The sequence below is a fragment of the Anopheles funestus genome, chromosome 3RL, assembly GCF_943734845.2.
Source record: "Anopheles funestus chromosome 3RL, idAnoFuneDA-416_04, whole genome shotgun sequence".
NCBI lineage: Eukaryota > Metazoa > Arthropoda > Insecta > Diptera > Culicidae > Anopheles > Anopheles funestus.
The window spans coordinates 49,545,960-49,569,556 of NC_064599.1; the positions used below are offsets into that span (position 1 = coordinate 49,545,960).

Here is a 23,597-nt window from a genome sequence, read left to right on the forward strand (position 1 = left end):
GCCCGCTGGTTATAGAAAACTAACCGAGAGTGTCGTCGCTGCTACTATTATTTCGGAGGAACGATTGAGGCACAGAAAAAACCAACTACAGTGGCTCCGGTAGAGATTGCAATCCGCAACTGAGCCTTAGTTTAGCACCTACGATTTACACCCAGTGTTGCGAGTACGAAGCTGTGCAGTGAAATAAGCACACAGAAGATATTTCTATCCTTTTATCTGTCATCGTAAACAAGCAGGTCTTATCTGACCGATTCTTGGTACAAGAATGAGATTTGGAGGATTTGGTACTAGATCCGTTGATCGATCACACGACGCCTTTGATAGCCAACAAACCAGGACAGATTACGCATAAAATTTTCTCTCACGCACGATCCGATGTGATATATCGATATCATGACGAGCCAAGATGCGGCCATCGGATTAAGTGCATATTGAATGTGCTATTTTTGAAAACATAAACTGCATTCGAACGCTTGAACTTTGTGGTTTCAACGATAGTTGAACTTCAATAACCACGCTATAAAAGGTTGCGCATCTCTTTTTTCAGGTTAGTCTCTGCATCGCCATGAGACTACCTAGTAACGGTGTTGTTCCGTCCGGAATTTGTCCTACGATGTTGTGTTTTTTAAGGTAAACTGATATCTACTAAATCTTTCGGTGGCTCTGAAAAGAGCCGATGGTTTTGCTTACGGTGCGTAAACCACTTGGTTTTTTGTATGGTCCTTTGCGAAGGCAATCTTCGCCTGCTGCAGGAGCCCAGCGCCATCGTTCCATCTCAGTTTGGGTCTACCACGACTCATCTGTCCATGTGAACGACTTAAAAGGATTTAACGGGCTGAGTCATCCGGTGTCATTGGATGGTTCCGCACCCGCATGTATGAAGATGAGCAAACCCATCTCCTTGGCGCAAACCCTTGATGGTATTAGGCCAGGGCCAGGGCAATCACGCCACTTCTGTCCTTTCATGGACGGTAACCCCAGCGTTGCTCGAACCGGTCCTGATTCTCTTCTTGGACCATTCGAATCATGCGCGCCAAACATCGCTCCTGACGTTCGGGAGACCATCCTCGCATCAGGTTTCGCACACTATCCAACGGATCTTCCGGCATACTCATCCGCTCAATCAACGATTGCGTGGCCGTACTAACGACAAGCAAAGAGTTCATCACCTCCTCAGTGTAGGCAATGTTGACTTCTTCACGTCGTCGCTTTCTGGCCCGCACAGTCTCATTGGGCGGAGTAGTTGCTCGGGGAGGCGTTGGATAGCGCGTTGGCGAAATGATCCGAGATGGTCCTGGACGCGGCGACGTGATCCGAGATGGCCCGGGAAGCGGTGAACCGATTCGAGATGGTCCTGGGAGTGGCGATGATACGCGGGACGGTTCTGGCTGCTGGCTGGATGGTAGCGGAGATGAAACAAATGCTTCATCCAACACCTCGATTTCCAAATACGATTGCTGAATTAAAAATAATAAATATGAAATAATTAAGTTACATGTGAACATCACGAGGAACCAATTTGAAATATTCTTTTTCTCATTATTTTCATAGCTATCATAGACGATTCATAGACGATTGGATGAAAATCGTACAGGGCTTTGAGGATAAATGGAACTTTCCTCATACGCTCGGGGCTATGGACGGCAAGCACGTAGGAATCAAATCACCCCCCAACAGTGGAACCAACTACTACAACTACAGGAAATTTTTCAGCGTCGTACTGTTGGGAGTAGTAGATTCCAACAGTAATTTCATATTTGCAGATGTTGGTTCCAGGGGAAGAATCTCTGATGGAGGTGTATTTAAAAATACATTACTCTATCACAAGCTAGAGACAAATGAGTGTAACCTTCCATGTCCAGCACCGTTAAGCCCATCGTCAAACATCTTGGTTCCCTATATGTTTTTAGGTGATAAAGCATTTCCTCTAACACAATATTGCCTTCGCCCTTTTGGTGGTTTAACCGAAAGGAAATCGACCGAGCGAAACTTCAACGAGCGACATTCTAAAGCTAGACGCTGCGTGGAAATGGCTTTCGGAATCCTGAGTGGACGTTTCCGGGTTTTAAAAAAACCGATTGAGCTCGAAGAAGGAAATGCAAAAAAAGTTATAATGGCTGCAATATATTTACATAACTTCATTCGTAGAGATGCAAATGTGCGAAGCCAAGATGCTAGACGATTCAACACTACTCACGACGAAGTGAATTTACGTAACCTAAACTCGAATCGAAATCGCTCCGGGAACGAAATGCTACATATTCGGATGCACATTGCTGACTTCCTCCTAAATCATTGAAATATCCCTGCTAATTTAAAATTAAACTACTGTGACATTATGAATTGAAAAAAAACTGTATTGAGAGCAAATATTGTGTATCTTTATTATTTAATTATCGCAACCTACCGACGAAATGCATTCAGATTGCATAAAAATGATTTCATAAACTAGAACTAGAACTTTAATAGAATGTCGATTTTACTTACGGTATCGATGGTTGTTCCACACGCTGTGCTAGAATCCAGGAAGCTCATAGCACGGTAAGCAAACCAGGTCGGGCGATAAATTTCAGCGGCACCTGAAAATATCAAATAAACATGACAACATTAACATGCACTACGAAATATCTTTTAATACATACCGGAACCAGTGATAAGGCTCTTATTGTGCGCCGATCTGCACTTCCTGTAAATCGACTGAAGAGACGTCCACTTCTCTTTCAGCCGATTTATAGGATGCCCCGTTTGCTCCGAAATTTCTGCCCAATCGTCCTGTCGCCGGTTTAAATTTTTATACCGCTCATCCTGGCGGTTCCATAAGGCGGAGTGGCGGAACATGAGGTCGATGAAAACCAAAGTTTCCTCCTCACTCATGTTAACCGTCTGAAAACAAATGAACAAAATAAATTTTTCCACAATTTTCAGACCACCGTGAAGAACACACAAGCACCATTTCATGATGCTGATGTTGAACAAAGTACGGGCTCCATTTATTACTCCAGTACAGGCTTTCCATCTCGAGGAACAAGCTAACTAATCATCCGGAGCGAGTACAGTTCTTTACATCATAGCAAGAACATGGCACAACTTACCTTTCGCTTGACTTTCGGCTCCGATCTGGAATCTAAATAAAAGCAAATATGAACACAAACTTTATTATCTAGCAATTATTGTATATTTACCCATTTTATTCAAGTAGTACACACAATTTGTTCAAATAGTACAGACAAAATTGATATTTCACACTAGCGAGCAAGATGTAACCACCACGACGAACCACCAGCGTGCAAGATGTAAACAATAATAAAATGTCATCAACCGCGGTACCGCGGAAACACAGTTTTGTTGAACATCAACAAATCTGCGGAACAGCAGGCGCCGCGGTAGGTTTGACAGCCCACCGCGGAATTTGACAGCCGAACGGACCCAACTGGTATACAAGTTATACGTGTTTTCCGCGGACCGCGGCGTCCGCGGATCCATGTGTAGAAAGCCTTAGGTGGTCTCGTCTAGTCATCCCTGACGTGACGGCGTGGCAGTCGAGGAAACATGGAGTCGTGGATTTTCACCTGACCCAGGTCCTATCAGAGCACGAAGTGTTTGACCATCCAAAGCAATAAAACTAAGGCTACGACGGTACTGGCTGCATCGTCCAGCGGCAGCAATAATAATATCACGCAGCCCGTTGCATTAGCTGCTGGTAAGTATAGATCACTTGTTGCATCTATAAAGTTTACATGTCCTTATATGTGGTTTGTATTTTTCAGCAAGCGTCTATGCTGCCGGCTCGAATGCAACGGAGCAATATGTTATGTTGCCGCTGGACGTAGATATTATCGAAGAGGACGCATCGGAGAACGGTAAGCAAAAAGCAAAGCTTGTCACCAAGAACTTTTTTTTAATAGTTTGCTTATACATTTTTTTAGCTTACGAAAACCCCACAACATCGCCACCGACACCGACGCCGATGGCCCGACCGACGCCGATGGCCCGATCGACGCCGATGGCCCGATCGACGCCGATGGCCCGACCAACAGCAACGATCGGAATGTCGAGGTCGATCCTCTCGACACCGACGGCCGGAACGTCGACGTCGGTCCGAGCGACACCAACGGTGCAACCAACACCGACGGCCAGAACGTCGACGTCGGTCCGAGCGACACCTACGGAAATCTCCGAATTGTCCGACCAGCTGCGCAAAACTCAATCGGAGCTGCAGAAAGTAACGCAAGCGTCGAAGGAGATGCAAGCCCAGCTAAGTATGTTAGTTAGCAGCTCTGCTCGGCAAAGGCAAGCATTAGAAGAATGCTTGGCAGCAAACCGGCCGCGGGCAGGGCTTCTCCCTCGGTCGGACTTTGAGTTAGTACCGCTGAAGGATGAAGAAGAGCTAGCTACTCTAGAATTGGCATTAGGGACAGATCCAGAGTATAAGGGAAAAGTAGAGGAATATTTGCTGCGGCAAATATATCGCGCGGATGTTGATAATCGCTTGCATCAGGCAATCGATTTGATTTTCTCCAAACCTTTTTTTGCCCAAATCAATTGGACTGGTGTCAGTAGGACCGAGGTACGCAAAGTACCGTTAATATATAAATACATATATATGGATATTCCGCCAGGGGGAAGCAATGGACACGAGTCAAAGGATTTATCTTTTTTTTGTCTTTTTTTTATTTTTCGCCAGTCTTAACCGCTTACGCTACTATGCAGTGCAGGTAACGCCAGCAGATACGTTAGGTGGTCTCGTCTAGTCATCCCTGACGTGACGGCGTGGCAGTCGAGGAAACATGGAGTCGTGGATTTTCACCTGACCCAGGTCCTATCAGAGCACGAAGTGTTTGACCATCCAAAGCAATAAAACTAAGGCTACGACGGTACTGGCTGCATCGTCCAGCGGCAGCAATAATAATATCACGCAGCCCGTTGCATTAGCTGCTGGTAAGTATAGATCACTTGTTGCATCTATAAAGTTTACATGTCCTTATATGTGGTTTGTATTTTTCAGCAAGCGTCTATGCTGCCGGCTCGAATGCAACGGAGCAATATGTTATGTTGCCGCTGGACGTAGATATTATCGAAGAGGACGCATCGGAGAACGGTAAGCAAAAAGCAAAGCTTGTCACCAAGAACTTTTTTTTAATAGTTTGCTTATACATTTTTTTAGCTTACGAAAACCCCACAACATCGCCACCGACACCGACGCCGATGGCCCGACCGACGCCGATGGCCCGATCGACGCCGATGGCCCGACCAACAGCAACGATCGGAATGTCGAGGTCGGTCCTCTCGACACCGACGGTCCAACCAACACCGACGGCCGGAACGTCGACGTCGGTCCGAGCGACACCAACGGTGCAACCAACACCGACGGCCAGAACGTCGACGTCGGTCCGAGCGACACCTACGGAAATCTCCGAATTGTCCGACCAGCTGCGCAAAACTCAATCGGAGCTGCAGAAAGTAACGGAAGCGTCGAAGGAGATGCAAGCCCAGCTAAGTATGTTAGTTAGCAGCTCTGCTCGGCAAAGGCAAGTATTAGAAGAATGCTTGGCAGCAAACCGGCCGCGGGCAGGGCTTCTCCCTCGGTCGGACTTTGAGTTAGTACCGCTGAAGGATGAAGAAGAGCTAGCTACTCTAGAATTGGCATTAGGGACAGATCCAGAGTATAAGGGAAAAGTAGAGGAATATTTGCTGCGGCAAATATATCGCGCGGATGTTGATAATCGCTTGCATCAGGCAATCGATTTGATTTTCTCCAAACCTTTTTTTGCCCAAATCAATTGGACTGGTGTCAGTAGGACCGAGGTACGCAAAGTACCGTTAATATATAAATACATATATATGGATATTCCGCCAGGGGGAAGCAATGGACACGAGTCAAAGGATTTATCTTTTTTTTGTCTTTTTTTATTTTTCGCCAGTCTTAACCGCTTACGCTACTATGCAGTGCAGGTAACGCCAGCAGATACGTTAGGTGGTCTCGTCTAGTCATCCCTGACGTGACGGCGTGGCAGTCGAGGAAACATGGAGTCGTGGATTTTCACCTGACCCAGGTCCTATCAGAGCACGAAGTGTTTGACCATCCAAAGCAATAAAACTAAGGCTACGACGGTACTGGCTGCATCGTCCAGCGGCAGCAATAATAATATCACGCAGCCCGTTGCATTAGCTGCTGGTAAGTATAGATCACTTGTTGCATCTATAAAGTTTACATGTCCTTATATGTGGTTTGTATTTTTCAGCAAGCGTCTATGCTGCCGGCTCGAATGCAACGGAGCAATATGTTGTGTTGCCGCTGGACGTAGATATTATCGAAGAGGACGCATCGGAGAACGGTAAGCAAAAAGCAAAGCTTGTCACCAAGAACTTTTTTTTAATAGTTTGTTTATACATTTTTTTAGCTTACGAAAACCCCACAACATCGCCACCGACGCCGATGGCCCGATCGACGCCGATGGCCCGACCGACGCCGATAGCCCGACCAACAGCAACGATCGGAATGTCGAGGTCGATCCTCTCGACACCGACGGCCGGAACGTTGGTCCGTTCGACACCGACGGTCCAACCAACACCGACGGCCGGAACGTCGACGTCGGTCCGAGCGACACCAACGGTGCAACCAACACCGACGGCCAGAACGTCGACGTCGGTCCGAGCGACACCTACGGAAATCTCCGAATTGTCCGACCAGCTGCGCAAAACTCAATCGGAGCTGCAGAAAGTAACGGAAGCGTCGAAGGAGATGCAAGCCCAGCTAAGTATGTTAGTTAGCAGCTCTGCTCGGCAAAGGCAAGTATTAGAAGAATGCTTGGCAGCAAACCGGCCGCGGGCAGGGCTTCTCCCTCGGTCGGACTTTGAGTTAGTACCGCTGAAGGATGAAGAAGAGCTAGCTACTCTAGAATTGGCATTAGGGACAGATCCAGAGTATAAGGGAAAAGTAGAGGAATATTTGTTGCGGCAAATATATCGCGCGGATGTTGATAATCGCTTGCATCAGGCAATCGATTTGATTTTATCCAAACCTTTTTTTGCCCAAATCAATTGGACTGGTGTCAGTAGGACCGAGGTACGCAAAGTACCGTTAATATATAAATACATATATATGGATATTCCGCCAGGGGGAAGCAATGGACACGAGTCAAAGGATTTATCTTTTTTTTGTCTTTTTTTTTATTTTTCGCCAGTCTTAACCGCTTACGCTACTATGCAGTGCAGGTAACGCCAGCAGATACGTTAGGTGGTCTCGTCTAGTCATCCCTGACGTGATGGCGTGGCAGTCGAGGAAACATGGAGTCGTGGATTTTCACCTGACCCAGGTCCTATCAGAGCACGAAGTGTTTGACCATCCAAAGCAATAAAACTAAGGCTACGACGGTACTGGCTGCATCGTCCAGCGGCAGCAATAATAATATCACGCAGCCCGTTGCATTAGCTGCTGGTAAGTATAGATCACTTGTTGCATCTATAAAGTTTACATGTCCTTGTAATGTAATGGTTTGTATTTTTCAGCAAGCGTCTATGCTGCCGGCTCGAATGCAACGGAGCAATATGTTATGTTCCCGCTGGACGTAGATATTATCGAAGAGGACGCATCGGAGAACGGTAAGCAAAAAGCAAAGCTTGTCACCAAGAACTTTTTTTTAATAGTTTGTTTATACATTTTTTTAGCTTACGAAAACCCCATAACATCGCCACCGACACCGACGCCGATGGCCCGACCGACGCCGATGGCCCGACCGACGCCGATGGCCCGACCGACGCCGATGGCCCGATCGACGCCGATGGCCCGACCAACAGCAACGATCGGAATGTCGAGGTCAGTCCGCTCGACACCGACGGCCGGAACGTTGGTCCGTTCGACACCGACGGTCCAACCAACACCGACGGCCGGAACGTCGACGTCGGTCCGAGCGACACCTACGGAAATCTCCGAATTGTCCGACCAGCTGCGCAAAACTCAATCGGAGCTGCAGAAAGTAACGGAAGCGTCGAAGGAGATGCAAGCCCAGCTAAGTATGTTAGTTAGCAGCTCTGCTCGGCAAAGGCAAGCATTAGAAGAATGCTTGGCAGCAAACCGGCCGCGGGCAGGGCTTCTCCCTCGGTCGGACTTTGAGTTAGTACCGCTGAAGGATGAAGAAGAGCTAGCTACTCTAGAATTGGCATTAGGGACAGATCCAGAGTATAAGGGAAAAGTAGAGGAATATTTGCTGCGGCAAATATATCGCGCGGATGTTGATAATCGCTTGCATCAGGCAATCGATTTGATTTTCGCCAAACCTTTTTTTGCCCAAATTAATTGGACTGGTGTCAGTAGAACCGAGGTACGCAAAGTACCGTTAAACAAAAATAAAAACGTTTTAGAGTTATTTAGAACCGTAGGAGGCAACGAATCGCTTTTGCCGACAGCGAAATATGTGGCAGATTTTTTAAAGCGAACGATAAAGCACGCCAAAGAGCGCGTGCATATACCGGCAACAAGGGTGACTTCCAGTCATAAGAAAGCTAGATTTACCTAGCTCGCCCTTGTTGCTGGTATTTCGCTTAAAAAATTTGCCACATATTTTGCTGCACACGAAACACGTTCCGTGCTTTCTACCGTTTTAGATAGCTCGAAGACAGTTTTGCATTTGTTCAACTGTGCTTATCGTTCCAGAGTGCTGCTGACACCAGCCATTTGATTTGTGGTGAAAGAAGATTTATATGAAGTAATAAATTGACTGTTTCATTCTAGAATTCATTTCTGACGAAGATACTGAAGTGTATCCAGTCAATACAGATAGTGACGAAGAAAATGTGGAAGATGCGGCAAATGATACTATGACCGGGAAAAAGGACCACAATTGCGATAAACACATTAACATCAGAGGTTGCTTGATATACCTTGTCATATCTTGAAATTTGCCACGTGACACAGTTAACGAATTGTTGGAAATATTAAGAAGCAATACCAACATGGACCATCCGAAATATTGTTGAACCTTGCTAAAATTTTGTACCTCTATAAGCCAGCAATATGAGCAATATGTTATGTTGCCGCTGGACGTAGATATTATCGAAGAGGACGCATCGGAGAACGGTAAGCAAAAAGCAAAGCTTGTCACCAAGAATTTTATTTTAATAGTTTGTTTATACATTTTTTTAGCTTACGAAAACCCCACAACATCGCCACCGACACCGACGCCGATGGCCCGAGCGACGCCGATGGCCCGACCAACAGCAACGATCGGAATGTCGAGGTCGGTCCGCTCGACACCGACGGCCGGAACGTTGGTCCGCTCGACACCGATGGCCGGAACGTTGGTCCGTTCGACACCGACGGTCCAACCAACACCGACGACCGGAACATCGACGTCGGTCCGAGCGACACCAACGGAAATCTCTGAATTGTCCGACCAGCTGCGCAAAACCCAATCGGAGCTGCAGAAAGTAACGGAAGCGTCGAAGGAGATGCAAGCCCAGCTAAGTATGTTAGTTAGCAGCTCTGCTCGGCAAAGGCAAGCATTAGAAGAATGCTTGGCAGCAAACCGGCCGCGGGCAGGGATTCTCCCTCGGTCGGACTTTGAGTTAGTACCGCTGAAGGATGAAGAAGAGCTAGCTACTCTAGAATTGGCATTATGGACAGATCCAGAGTATAAGGGAAAAGTAGAGGAATATTTGCTGCGGCAAATATATCGCGCGGATGTTGATAATCGCTTGCATCAGGCAATCGATTTGATTTTATCCAAACCTTTTTTTGCCCAAATCAATTGGACTGGTGTCAGTAGGACCGAGGTACGCAAAGTACCGTTAATATATAAATACATATATATGGATATTCCGCCAGGGGGAAGCAATGGACACGAGTCAAAGGATTTATCTTTTTTTTGTCTTTTTTTATTTTTCGCCAGTCTTAACCGCTTACGCTACTATGCAGTGCAGGTAACGCCAGCAGATACGTTAGATGGTCTCGTCTAGTCATCCCTGACGTGACGGCGTGGCAGTCGAGGAAACATGGAGTCGTGGATTTTCACCTGACCCAGGTCCTATCAGAGCACGATTTTTTCCGTGAATACCTGTGCGTCATGGGGTTCACTTCGTCCTCTGACTGCCTGCGCTGTGCTGGTGTTCCAGAGTCGGTAGAGCATGTACTCCTCGAGTGCCCTCGGTTCGCGGACATCCGACAGCGGCTGCTTGGCGAGCACAGCTCCGATCCTGTTATGCCGGACAACCTTTTGTCCCGACTTCCTGTCGGACCGACGGAGCATGCGCGGACGGTGAGGGCCCGCTATGATCGACGCAACGAAGTTTGTCGATTGCAGACTGTCCGTCGACAAAAGAAGAGACGACAAGGGCGATCACCGACACCACCACCTTCGCCGGACACGGAAGGGCGAAGATCTCAGGCTCGAGAACGCATGCGTCCCTGGTGGGAGAGACGTAGGTCAGATACAAATCCGCGTAGTCTGAGGGATGTTGGGGGTGACAGGGATGGCCCTGCGGAAAATCATGTCATGGAAGGCGTCCTCTCTGCTGATGAGGAAGCGGTTATCTCAGAGGCCAACACATCTGGCCACTAGATAAAAAAAAACTCAAGATCGTAGGTACCTCGACAGGTTAACACGTTGACTGCCAAGCCGTTTTGAACAAAATTCTCAGTCAGGACGCACGAAGCGTTTCCGAGAAGAGGTCATATACTGTTATTTGTTAGTACAATGTGCCTCGCTCACTTCGTGTGTCATACTCGATGGTTATTTTGGTATGCATGCATGTAGGTAAACATGGTAAGGTTATTAATTAGTAGTGATTTAAAATCGTCCGAGCTCAGTCGCTTCTTGCTTCGTCGGCAATTCAATACTTTTGTAAAATTTTCACCGTTTTCAACTGAGCATAGATAAATCACCTTATAGTGAACCGATTAACAGCGATGACGAGATTGGTGGAAATGATATTCCTAACTTCGATTCAGATAATAGTGACGAGGAAGAAGTCATACAACCAAGCAAGAGAAAGCGTTTTGTACTTGATTCATTCATTCATGTACTTGATTCATGAGTTCATGATTCATGATTCATGAAAATGAAGGCGCTCTTGAAGATATTTTTGGTGAATAGTAATAAAGAATGAAATTCTTTGAAAATTAAATCTCGTTTTTTTTACAACAGTGACTGCAAATACACGTACACAACCAACAAACACAACAACCAGATGGTTGTGCACGTTCGTAGTATTCGTACTCGCCGTATACGGCACGTCGAGCCGATTTGTTGTCACCCAAAAAGCGGGTGACGCGGCCTGGTGAGAAGTATCGCCGTCACCCACTTTTTGGGTGACACGGCAGTCAACGTGTTAAGCAGGAGCAGGATTTCTCAAAAATTGTAATTGAGAGTCGGATAGGAAAGCCAACAAGTTTGTTTGCTGAAGAAGTAGTATATGCTCCAAAATTAACCAAAAGAAAAATATAAAAGAATTCACGTAAACGCGACGCATTGGACGTAAAAGCGACCAATACAAGCGGAGAAAGGCATTAAACCAAAATAAGGTATCAGTACACACCCTAGTAGGAAGAACGCTATAGGTAGAGGCGATAGGATGTGTTCAAAACAAATTTTATTGTAATTAACCTTCTTGTTTTTTTGAAGAAAAATAAAAAACATCCTGTTTTCAAAAAAAAGCCGCTTACGCTACTCGTAAGCGCGCTATCCCTCTCTCTTTGTCCCTCGCTCTCCCTGACTCTCTCATGTACCTGACAGTAGCCACTCTCTCCTGGCTTTGGCTATTGGCTCTCCTGGACAATATATTTAAAATTGTTTCTTTATACAGATCTTCTACCCCATGCACAGATCAGTTTACGGTTCAATTGTCTGTTGATGGTCTACCGTTGCATAAAAGTGGCCCATTTTGATACAGATAGAAAAACTGGAAAATGCTCCAATTATTATGGTTGCTGATTTTTCGGGCAAAGGTTAACCAAAAAATGTTCAGGAATACTTACGTCCGAACTTTATGTTTGAGGTGTTCAAAGCCACACAATAACCGTCCAATTTAAAATCCGAGCCTTTATAGCGGATTCACCAGCAACAGCATTTATAAAAGGTAAGAAGTATATAATTTGTGCCTTCATTAGGAATCATTGCTAATTCTAAGCATTTCTAAACATTTTGCAGGAACAAAGTCGTGCAATGCAGTGCACGGTTGCTAACGATGTACTTGCGTTACTGAATACCGTCCCGTCAATATGCGCCTCACTAAGAACCGATGCTGGATTCCGCACAAAGAAATGCAAAGACCATCATCAGCCATGGGAAACACCTCTAAAGAATCTCTATGCATTTGATTTACTAGAAGATGTTCCGACAAATGACCGTTTTCATTTGTGCGATCTCGAGGTAACACGAAAATGGTTGTTTGGGATATGGTTCGGATATTTTACATCCTATCCTCGAATATCTTTTTCCCAGAAGGAAATGTTAAACGATTTTCGTAATTCATTGCGGCTTCCTACGGAAATCAACAGGAAATCGCTAGACGTAGTTTACATGCGCAAATGGAAAGGAATGCGATAATGATCATTTTTTCATTACGACTGCGTGTTGGTTATGGAGGAAATATTTAGCTCAAGGGCATTTAGTCATTTTTTGCTTTATTTTTGCTCCATAACCATATTTTTTTACAAAATTTCATCGCTATCATTGGAATCGTGCTGCGTTATTCTTAGATGCGTATGTGCATGATTTTTGGAAAAAATTATGACCGAGAACATTTGACGAACAACGTTCACAACCTTCAACATCTGGCTTGCGATGTTCCTCGATTAGGCCCACTAGATACCTTTTTAACGAATTGTTTTGTTTATGAGTATGAGGAACTGGATCATATGAAGAAGCTTACTGAACCGGTGGATGACACTATTCCACATTGCTACATACCGCATCATGTTGTCAAGGAGTCAAGTACCACTACCAAGGTTAGGGTAGTGTTTGATGCGTCATGTAAAACCTCATCAAGATACTTTTTAAAGGATACCTTGTTAGTTGGTCCGATTTTACAAGAAGATCTCTTCTCAATCATCTTGCGATTCCGCACGCACGTCATTGCAATAGCCGTCGATTTTGTGAAAATGTATCGTCAAATACTCCATCACGCCGATGATAAAAATCTCTTACGAATACGATATAGAAAGGCTACCACATACCCGATCTCTACATATGAACTGGCCACACTGACTAACGGTACAGCCTCAGCACCTTTTCTAGCAACTAGAACACTACAGCAAGTGGCACATGATCATCTGCAGCAGTTCCAAGAGGCGGTTGATGCCATGCTACATGATTTCTATGCCGATGATCTTTTGTCAGGAGGAAGCTACGTCACAGAACTAGTGAAAAAGCGAACACAAATCAATTCAATGCTTGATACAGTAGGAATGGTGCTACGAAAATGAACATCGAATTACCCTGAAGCATTAGCAGGCGTTCCTGCAGAAAATATGGGCATCCAATCCGTTTGCCGGCTAAAAGACCATTCTACCTCAACATTGGGTTTGGTTTGGGAGCCAAGGAACGATTCCTTTCGGTTCCAGGTAGACTTATCACCTTCTGCCTCATCGTTTACCAAGCGCCAAGCGTTATCGTACATCGCGAAGATCTTTAATCCACTCGGATTGCTAGGGCCCACGATAATCATTTCAAAAATGTTTATGCAACGTCTCTGAACCCTAAAAAAGGATGCGACGGCAAGGGATTGGGATAGCACTTTGCAAGCACAGTTTCTAGAAGAGTGGAAGCAATACCACTTCGGATTATTTCGATTGCTAGAAGATAGAGTACCTCGATTCATCTGTGATGATCCTTGTGATCTTTAGGTACTCACGCCAGGACATTTTCTCGTCGGTAGTAATTTGCAATCTGTTCCCGACGTCGACTATAGTAGCATTGCGTTTAATCGATTCAACGATTATCAATAAGTACAAAGAAATATTTGGTGCATTTGACAGCGTTGACAAAGGGAGTATACACAACAACTACAGGCGCGATCTTCATTTAGTAGTAGATCATCAGTAGAACTCAAGGAGAATCAGTTAGTCCTCGTTAGGGAAAATAATGTTCATCTCACCGGGTGGCCGAAGGGGCGCACCGTAAAGCTCCATCCCCGTAAAGACTTCGTAATTCGTGTAGCTACCTTCCGAACGGTATCCGATAAGTATATCGTAGCCGGTAGCGCGATTAGCATTATTACCTGATCTACTACAAACGGATGTCAGTTAATTTAAAGAATTTCTTTCTTTTGATGGCCGGAATGTTGGAGTTACTTGGGTACTAGGTAGAAATAAATTTAGGCAACGAACTAAATAATGAATTTTTGGACTAGATGGACTAGTTGTAATGCATTTCAAGTGAACAGTTGAATACACGCTAGCAAGCCGACCACACGCGTTCTTCTCTAAAATTACGATATCACAACCGGTAAATATTCTACAGTAGATGTGAACTGATGTCAAATGTTCATTAAAGAAAAAACTGGCGTATAACAATAACGAGCACTCGTCGAGAGCCGTGCAATATAAAAAAACTTGAATTAAATAGAACCCGTGTGTTAGAGTTAACGGAAATGAGTCTATCTGGTGGGGCGTTGATATCAACATTTGGAACCATATCATCAAAGCAACATTGTTGCGAACAAAGCTAGCCGCGCGATGTTTTAAGTAAGATTCAGCCTAAACTCAAACTAAATAAAGAACTTGATCATACGTTTTAAAGGACGAGGTTTAGAAGAGAAGCGGGCGATATAAACACAGTGCATAGGCCACGTGAAAAGGATAGGTCAGGACGAATAGGAAGGAGAAAAAAGGGTTCTTTCCAAAAGACGAAGCGAAACGCGGCAGGTCGGAAGAAGATACAAATCTTTGATTGTTACAAATAAATCCAAAGAGTATTTCAAAAAGCCGCGTAAATTTTGTGGTAGTCGCCACAAACATTTTTCACAAACACAAGAAACACAGAATGAAAATTTACAATTATCCTCTAACTCGAAACATAGTGCTGTCCCAAACTAGGTTGTAGAAGATGAATCTGTATCCATTAGCCATCACGATACAATTGAAGTAGGATAAAGCTTTTTGGAACCTTTGAGCCAGACCTCCCCGGTTGCAATCCGGGCAACAAAATGCGGACGATCAGACTGTTGAACAATCACTGACAATGCATGACTCGAACCAGGGACGATTAAAAAGAAGAGGTTGTGGTGGTTTTTTTCAGTGTAATCGAGTAGCCATCGGTTAGAGCAATCGGAGTTACACCAAATACCGAATAATGAAACCAGTCTTAGTTTACTCTCAGAACGATTAACATCACTTTCTATCCCTCCCACATTGGTGACCCTGACGTGATCTCCGGATTGTTCTAGGTTCCCTTAATTCGTAAAGTTTTTAGCGAACATGTCTATAGAAAACGTTTCCGAAGCAGAAGGGTCCGTTGCTACCGGAATGCTGGAAGACGGATCCATCGTTGTAGTTTTCTCAAGCTGTGGCTCAGTTTATGCTGTCCAATGTTAATAAGGTTGAAACAACATTTTATCACATTGTCGCTAAACTCGACCAATCTGTGCTTTGCAATATAGCTGATTATGTAAAAGAGCTTTCCGCGACAGGAAAGTACAACGCCATTAAGCAACGCCTCAGCTAGATTCGAGCTTACGGAACAAACTAAAATGGATGAACTACTTGGTCAGTGGCGTTTTGTCGGAGATTAATGGAGTAGTGATGGGAAAAGTAACGAAAATTAAGTAACGGACCGGTACCTGGTTGTTCGCATGTACCGGTATCGAGGGCCTGGTTACTTTGTATCTGGTTGTCGATAGTGTTTTATGGTTGTATGGCCTTGGGGGGGGGGGGGGGTTGATGCAAGTTGCAACGCAAAAATTGTCAAACAAACTACTACTCCATACATCCTAGCTTTTTCTCATTCTTACTGTCTCGTTCATTCCGATGCACACCAACAGGTACGTAGGATTTCTCCCATGCATTTTACCAGGTACCGGTACGTGATAGGACCTCTTTGTTACTCCCATGCGTTTTACCAGGTGCCGGTACATGATAGGACCTCTTTATTGCTCTCATGCATTTTACCAGGTACAAGTACCTGATAGGACGTCTTTGTTACTCTCATGCATTTTACCAGGTACAAGTACCTGGTTACTTTGGAACTGGTCGTCGCCGTAAGTACCTGGTAGCTTTTGGAACTGGTTACTTTACGTGTAATTTTACCAGGTACAAGTACCTGGTTACTTTGGACCTGGTCGTCGCCCGTACAAAGTCAAAGCAGTTGGTCGCAATTCAGTCACTGGCGAGACGTCAACAGGAGCGGTTGTAAATCCGGTTAAGAGCCTCTTTAGTGTTCTAAGTGTTTGTGTGACGTGCATTGGTGTTGGTGCGATCGAAAATCACTTCTTAGTTTCTCTTTAATATAATACAGAAAAGGAGAGTATAATAGTGTTTGTTGCGTGATCAAACAGGAAAATGCTAGGGGTTCCAGCTAGTTCTGGTTTCCGCCCGCTCGTCGGGAGGGAGGAAAGGGACAGGACTCATCTTCTTTACATGGACAAAAATAATGAATACGGTGATAAGAGATACATGATCCTACGGTTTACGGAGGATAAACCGCTTCCAAAAAACCCGTGGATCTACAGTGAAACTATCAAACGTGCTAATGGGAAAGTTGAATGTGGCCATGCCTTGGACTCACATAGTTACATTCTCGAAACGCGACCCGGACAAACCTTTAGGGAATTACAAAAAGTGTCTGTGCGCTTAACCGGAGAAAATATTGCCATTGAACCTCACCCTGCACTCAACTCCGTAAAGTTTGTTTTTACGTGCAACTCAATTGCCGAAATGAGCACTGATGAAATTAAAACAAACTTAGCTGAGGAAAAAATAACAGACTATACAGATTCAAAAAGGTTGCAAATGGACGGACCATCGCAACAAATTCTTACGTGGTAACAATGCAGGCAGTTAGGGTACCAGAGTACATTTACATTGGAATGGAACGTGTTAAGACACGTATTTACTATCCCCGTTCAATGCGATGCAACAATTGCTTGAAGTTCGGTCACACTAAGAAATTTTGTAAAAATTCGCAAGCCTGCTCAAATTGTGGTTTGGATTCTCATGAATCATGCTCCGAAAAACCCTGTAGCTTAAATTGCAAAACCCGCACAATGGCTTTGATCTGAAGTGCCCATACTACCAAAAGGAATCAGAAATAATTAAGATTAAAATTGACAACAACTGTACACTGTGTACTCCACTGAAAACTAATGATGTCCTCTCAAAGAAATTTGCCCTTTGGTGGAACAAAGTAGTTGCCATAGCCATAAAAAATAGACGAAAATGTCTACAACAACTTTCGAAAGATCGAAGAACTGGTAGTGATATTATTACTACTAATAAGTTCATAGATAAATTCAAGGAAGCCTACCGAATTGTGAAAAACTTGATCAAACAAGCCAAAGAGGACTCTTGGGAAAAAATCACCAATGAAATTAACCCTTCTATTTCTTCTAGTGAGTTATGGAAAAGAGTGAAACAGCTAGGAGGATCTAAACCAACATTTCCAGTTCTGAATCCTCTAAGTCCTGTAACCGACCCTATTGAAACAGCCGAAACATTTGCGAAATATTTGCATTCTATATCTTCAAATAGCAGCAACCCTGACAGTTTTTCTAAATATAAGATTGATTTCGAATCCAAAAAACCTTCCTTTGTCACATCCTCCAACATCGATTACAATAAACCTTTTTCAATTAAGGAGCCTCATGTCCTCCAGAAATGTAGAGGCAAATCTGCAGGACCTGACGGAATTGGATATCCTTTACTACAACACCTTCCCTTATGTGCACTTCACTATCTTTTACAGATCTACAATAATATATGGCAATCTGGTACGATTCCCAACCACTGGAGCTTTACAATTTAAAATTGTATTATTTTTCATGAAAAGCTTAACATAATTAAACTTATGTAATTTCATTGTTGTTTTAAATCCTAATTCAATCAACATTCACCCGAATCGAATATGGTCTAACCTGTTTCAGACGTGCTAGAAAAATGCCTTGTTTTGACATTCGTCGAGCAGCTGATCGAAACTAACATTAGAAAAATTTCTAATCAGAAATACGCAGGCTTATTTTGATGAGCTGTTTGTATGGAAAACAAGCCGCCAAACGTCAAAGTCCATATAAAAAAACTAGTGGAAGGTATCATAGACCCAACTATTGGAACTTACCAATTCCAATCCTATACATTAGAAAATGGAGTACCGCAGGGAGCAATTCTATTGCTCACCCTTTTCTTAATCAGTATCCAATCCCTATTTCAGTGCTTTCCTCCCAGTATCACTCCTCTTGTGTATGCAGATGATATTGTCCTTAAAACCTCAGCCTCTTCAACCACTAAATCTATTAGCCAACTACAAATGGGTATAAACAAACTAAAGAAATGGTGTAGAAAGACAGGGTTCGAAGTTTCGCCAGAAAAATGTAGCATCCTGCACATTAGCAAGGTTAAAAATAAAGCATGCAAAACAAACCCCATTACTTACAAAAACACAAAAATATCAAAAACGAGACAAGCTAAAATCCTAGGAATCACCTTTCGCTCCAACCTCTCTTTTTATCCTCATTTTAAAAACATTAACACGTTGAGCGCTACGCGTATTTTGCCGTTCCTGTGCCGGCGGTTCGTCATAAGTCGACCGCGAGCGAGCAGCGCACACGGTATGGCGAAACAATACAATGCAAAACTGATAAGCGAGTACAGAGCCAGACCATGCACTCAGTAAACATTTCTTCTGATGTGGATCACTAAAAAAGTAACGACATACTGTAATAGCTGCCCCAAAAAACCTCACATGTGTTTGAATTGTTTTAATAAAATTCATTAGAAAATCAATTTAAACTGCGTGTATGTTCCATTTTAGATCATACAGGAAAATAAAAAAAGGCATTACAATACAGGCCGACGATGTTCTTATGAAGAATATGCACTGTCGGTGCCTGAAAAAATACTCTCCTATCAAAACGGCTCTGGCGGTCCGAGCGGACCTCCGCCGGCACAGGGGAAAGTTCACTGGCGGTCCCTAGGGACCGCCATAGCGCTGAACGTGTTAAAAGAACAGTTAAATCTAATATCAACCTCTTCAAAATCTTACGATGCGGTCGGTTTCGGCCGTCCCGCTCTATACTCCACCGTCTACTGAGCTGTTTGTTTTTGCCTAAAATGCTTTATGGTACCGAAATCCTCTCACTGGAAGCAGAAAGATTTAATACATGGTTTATCACCCCATACGCTGTTTCAATAGATAACACAACTGAAGCTTTCCCTGTGAGCAATTTGAGAGAGAATCCCATACAAAATTTTGGCCTTGTTCTCGCTTTGTTCTGGCTTTAGAGGTACAACCAAAACAAGGCGAAATGAACTACACGATCGTGACGTCACTAGTGTTTTGATTTGATTTCTCTTCGAAATGGTACAGTGGTGTTCAAAAAAAAGTAGTAAGACGACGAAATATTTTTTTCACAGCATTTTATTCTCACTTTTTTATAACATTCTATACAGTAAATTCATTTTTCTAACCATAAACTCTTTATAACACTCCAATTAACTGCTAGTGTGCTCCAAGGTGTCCTCAATCAGCGATTTTTCGTTGCATCGAAAACACGGCGAGATGATAGTACTCCTTAATTCCGCTCGAAATGTGGTGTTGAACTGCAATTAAAATAATTATTAGCAAGTAGCTGACATAACACTGCTAAATTCAACACATTTACCTACCTTTTATAAAGAATTGAAGCAAATATATTGCATTTTATCGATGGCTTCTCGGCACGCGTCTTTCGCTGCAAAACGATAACACAAACTGAACACGATCTACGGCGTCGCTACCTGTGTGCTTGCGTATGTGCACTTCTCCGCTCGTTATCGCTTAACCCCTCCGCTAAGCCATCCGCAACGGACCCACAAACTCGTGCGCGCCGCGCTTGTCGAATATAGAGTGTGGGCACAGTGCGGGAAGACAGAGGTAGAGCGTCGCAGGAGACGGTTCATTTCAACAGCGAAGGACTAGAAGAAGGAGCACGAGCATTTTTCAACTGAAGGAGAGACAGAGTCGACATGCTAAAATCGAGTGAATTTGAGTAGCTTTGCCCACAGGGTTGTATTGAAAAATGTCAGATTTGGCAAGGTTTTTCTATACCCATATGATGCAAATGCACATGTACAGCTTACTCTTCTATGATGTAAACAACAGAACTGTTTATAATACAATGTTGAGTTTTTGAATTGATTTTTTTATACTGAACATTTAAGAACCCAAGCTTTGCGGGAAATCGATCTTGAATCGTAAATGAAAACATGCGTGAATGTAAAAGATCGGATAACTTTGAACTGTGAAACGAAGAATTGTCCGGGCAACAACTAAATTAAATTGCGTAGAACGAATACAGGTAACTAATCGTTGTTAGCGGAAGTGTGAGATATGTTTTTATAAAGATATTGTGTTTTGTAGCTATGTCGGAAGAAGAACTTGTTCATCCAAACAATGAGGTACAGGAACAGCCACCAATTCAGAAACGAAAAACAACGAGTTCCGAGCACAGGAAAAGGATTGTGGCAGCATACAAACTAGGATCGACTGTTCCTAGCATTTGCGCAGCATTTATCATAAATCGGTTTACAGTTTACACAATTTTGCGGAAAATGTGTTGGCGAAATGCGTTGAAGCATCGAAACGTGGTGGCAACAAACCCAAAGAGTTAACCGAGGCAATGGTTAGCAACATCAAGAGCCATCCAGGGCTTCCACTATTCTTTCAAAAGAGTGCATAGGCAGCCAACGAGACGGAACGATGCGGTTAATATTGTGGCGAGAAAACAATATGCCCTGCAGTTCATGGTACTTCCTCGGCAAATAAGTGAGAACAACATCATTTATATTGACGATGTAGGCATGAATGTCTCCATGCGTGCCACTATGGGGCGTTCTGCAGTCGGAAAGCCCGCTGTGGTTGTGGTACCCCAGCTTCAAAGCCGGAACATTTCAATCGTGTGTGCCATGACGAGGCAGGGCATCTTAAACTATTCGGCAAAAACAACAGCAATAAAACGTGTTTTCTTCAAAAAGTTTATAATGGATTTAAAAGACATTATGGAAGAAAAAGGAATTCAGGAATCAATCTGTATAATGGACAATGTGGCATTCCACAAATGCAATGAAGTGAAGGATTGCATAATGGAACACAACAATAGCCGTCTTCTAACAGGTTGGCTGATAAGTCCCCGGTCTGACACATAGATGGCGCCGCTAGTATTAAATGCATATTATTTTTATATAGTACCATCCAAAGTCTGTAGAGTAATGAGGTCTCGTAATAGAGGGGTTTTGGCAGCTTTTGGAATAACAATGAAAAATAAAAATGACAGATAGGTGTCCGAAGCTCCTACACGATGTTGTGTAGTTGTATGTGTACGGTTGTTTTGGAGGCTGCTTCAGCTGCTCGTGTAAACATGATTTTGTTTCAAGACATCCTACGGTTAATTGTTGTAGATTTTATTTTAAAACGAAATCTTTTAATAGTGTAATTATCGTGTAATACAATGCGCAATGGAAATTTATGGAATAGTGCATATATTCCCCACATTTTAACGTTGCAACGACTGTCGCCAAAACTACGAGCGCTGAAATTTTCTCATTAAACAATTCACCAATACATAGCCAAGGACGTCTAACTGTCAAAATGAAAATCCAAGATGGCAATGTCAACAAAGCCTAATCCGCGACCTCATTACTCTACAGACTTTGAGTACCATCCTTCAAATGATTCGTGTCAAAATTTGACGTCTGTATGTCAATTAGTTTGTGAGACAGCAGTGTGACCAGATTGTTTTCCTCGTTATCGGTAGGAAAGCAAAAAATTTATCGGTAGTTGTCGGCATGATCCAAATTCTGTTCGCCTCATGTTCTTTTCGGCTAATACGTGTGAGCGGGGGGGGGGGGGGGGGGTTGTTCGCAGGGTAAATGGAAATGTTGAAATGTTGTGAATTTTGTCGTTCTCAGCGACACAAAAAGAGCCAAACCTCGGAAGAAACATTCAGTGTTTCATTGTCTGTAGACAATTTATTCATGACATTAATGACTTCTTCACCCATATTAAGAAAATTCTGTGATTTTCGGTAGGATTCTTCAAACATCGGTAGTTTCAGGGTGCTTGTCTGTGAATCGGTAAACTAATCAAAAATCGGTAGGAATACAGATAAATCGGTAGTTCTGGTCACACTGTGAGACAGAGCGTCTTTTGTCAAGCAACTTTTGTTATCAAAGTTGTTGTCAACTTGTCAAAGTTGTCAAGCACCGTGCCACAAGTCATTGAGAACGATGGCAAAAATTCATGAATTGGGCTTCGAATTGCTTCCCCACCCACCGTATTCTCCAGATCTGGCCCCCAGCGACTTTTTCTTGTTCGCAAACCTCAAAAGGATGTTCGCAAGGAAAAAATTTGGCTGCAATGAAGAGGTGGTCGCCGAAACTGAGGCCTATTTTGAGGCAAAACCGAAGGAGTACTACCAAAATGGTATCAAAAAATTGGAAGGTCGTTATAATCGTTGTATCGCTCTTGAAGGGAACTATGTTGAATATTAAAAACGAATTTTGACAAAAAAATGTGTTTTTCTATGTTAGACCGGGGACTTATCAGCCAACCTGTTATATATCCCGCCTTACTCACCATTTCTCAATCCGATAGAGAACATGTTCAGTAAGTGGAAGAATATGGTAAAACGCGCAAATCCTGTAAATGAAAACGATCTTATGTTGGCTATAGAGAATGGAGCTTCCCTCATCACGCAACAAGATTGCGAAGGATATGTGCGTAACATGTGGACTTACATGAATAGATGTTTGAGCGAGGAAGTAATTTTAGATTAAGTAAGTAGATTAAGTTTTGTTATGTTAAATGTTATATTAGTTCCTGAATTACCTGTGTTCCTGAATTACAAGTTCCTGAGTTATCTGTTAGCGATATTGAAATAACTGTGAACTAAACGACTGTGAATTTATCTATATTTTTGTTAGTATGTATGTTTGTTTGTATACTCGTATGTATAAAAATGAACTATTTTTGATACAAAATATACTGTTTTTCATGAATTTTTAATGCTACCAAAGAGAGCTTTGTTTTTTTTTCTACATTTCTTTTTGCACGTTTATGTTTCACAATTGCACATAGAAATATATACATGCTAAACAATTTACTCATATATCGTTTAATTATTCTTGCATAGAAAGTGAATTAAAAGTGGATGTGGAATTATGTCAAATTAAACCAAAAAGAAGATAACGTCTATTCGAAAAACGATATCGTCCACAGTAAGACGATAACGTCCGGAAAATTGGGTAGTTTACTAAACACGAAAGGTAATTTTTAACAGCATATTAACACAACATGCAAGCAGGATGTTGCAAAACAATTGATCTATTACCTTTGTACTTATTTATTTTTTATTCATTTGAACATTTACATTCGAATAACAAAGACGCGTTAAACTTTAGGCTACTCTTGATTATT

General features: G+C 43.2%; 2 protein-coding genes and 1 long non-coding RNA gene across 5 annotated transcripts; 1 reads left to right on the top strand and 2 right to left on the bottom strand.

Annotated features, from left to right (window-relative positions):
* Positions 1-2,454: 2,454 nt before the first annotated feature.
* LOC125769470 (uncharacterized) lies at positions 2,455-3,493 on the bottom strand. Its single transcript, XM_049438203.1, has 4 exons — positions 3,183-3,493; positions 3,093-3,124; positions 2,643-2,883; positions 2,455-2,579 (listed from the first exon to the last, which is right to left on the bottom strand). The coding sequence occupies exons 1-4, from the start codon at positions 3,184-3,186 to the stop codon at positions 2,455-2,457; spliced, it is 402 nt and encodes a 133-aa protein (XP_049294160.1). The 5' UTR covers positions 3,187-3,493.
* Positions 3,494-4,108: 615 nt separating this feature from the next.
* Positions 4,109-15,805, bottom strand: LOC125769731 (uncharacterized). The gene is made up of 3 exons (XR_007419098.1): positions 9,728-15,805; positions 7,918-8,277; positions 4,109-4,163 (listed from the first exon to the last, which is right to left on the bottom strand). It is a non-coding gene; the product is annotated as an uncharacterized LOC125769731 (long non-coding RNA).
* LOC125769714 (uncharacterized) lies at positions 4,402-8,290 on the top strand. 3 transcript variants are annotated; one of them, XR_007419086.1, is made up of 2 exons: positions 4,402-4,425; positions 8,187-8,290. XR_007419086.1 is itself a non-coding variant. In XM_049438523.1 (2 exons), the coding sequence occupies exons 1-2, from the start codon at positions 6,437-6,439 to the stop codon at positions 8,194-8,196; spliced, it is 498 nt and encodes a 165-aa protein (XP_049294480.1). In that variant the 3' UTR covers positions 8,197-8,290. The 3 variants fall into 3 exon arrangements, 1 of the variants encoding a protein (XP_049294480.1); XR_007419087.1 differs by lacking the exon at positions 4,402-4,425 and adding an exon at positions 5,640-5,663; XM_049438523.1 differs by lacking the exon at positions 4,402-4,425 and adding an exon at positions 6,437-6,924.
* Positions 15,806-23,597: the final 7,792 nt, after the last annotated feature.

Coding starts and splice junctions, on each gene's coding strand:
- LOC125769470 (XM_049438203.1), bottom strand. Junction 2,884..3,092: donor AGCCGAAAGTCAAGCGAAAG/GTAAGTTGTGCC, acceptor ATTTGTTTTCAG/ACGGTTAACATGAGTGAGGA. Junction 2,580..2,642: donor GAGCCTTATCACTGGTTCCG/GTATGTATTAAA, acceptor TGATATTTTCAG/GTGCCGCTGAAATTTATCGC.
- LOC125769714 (XM_049438523.1), top strand. CDS start 6,437: ATGGCCCGATCGACGCCGATGGCCCGACCGACGCCGATAGCCCGACCA.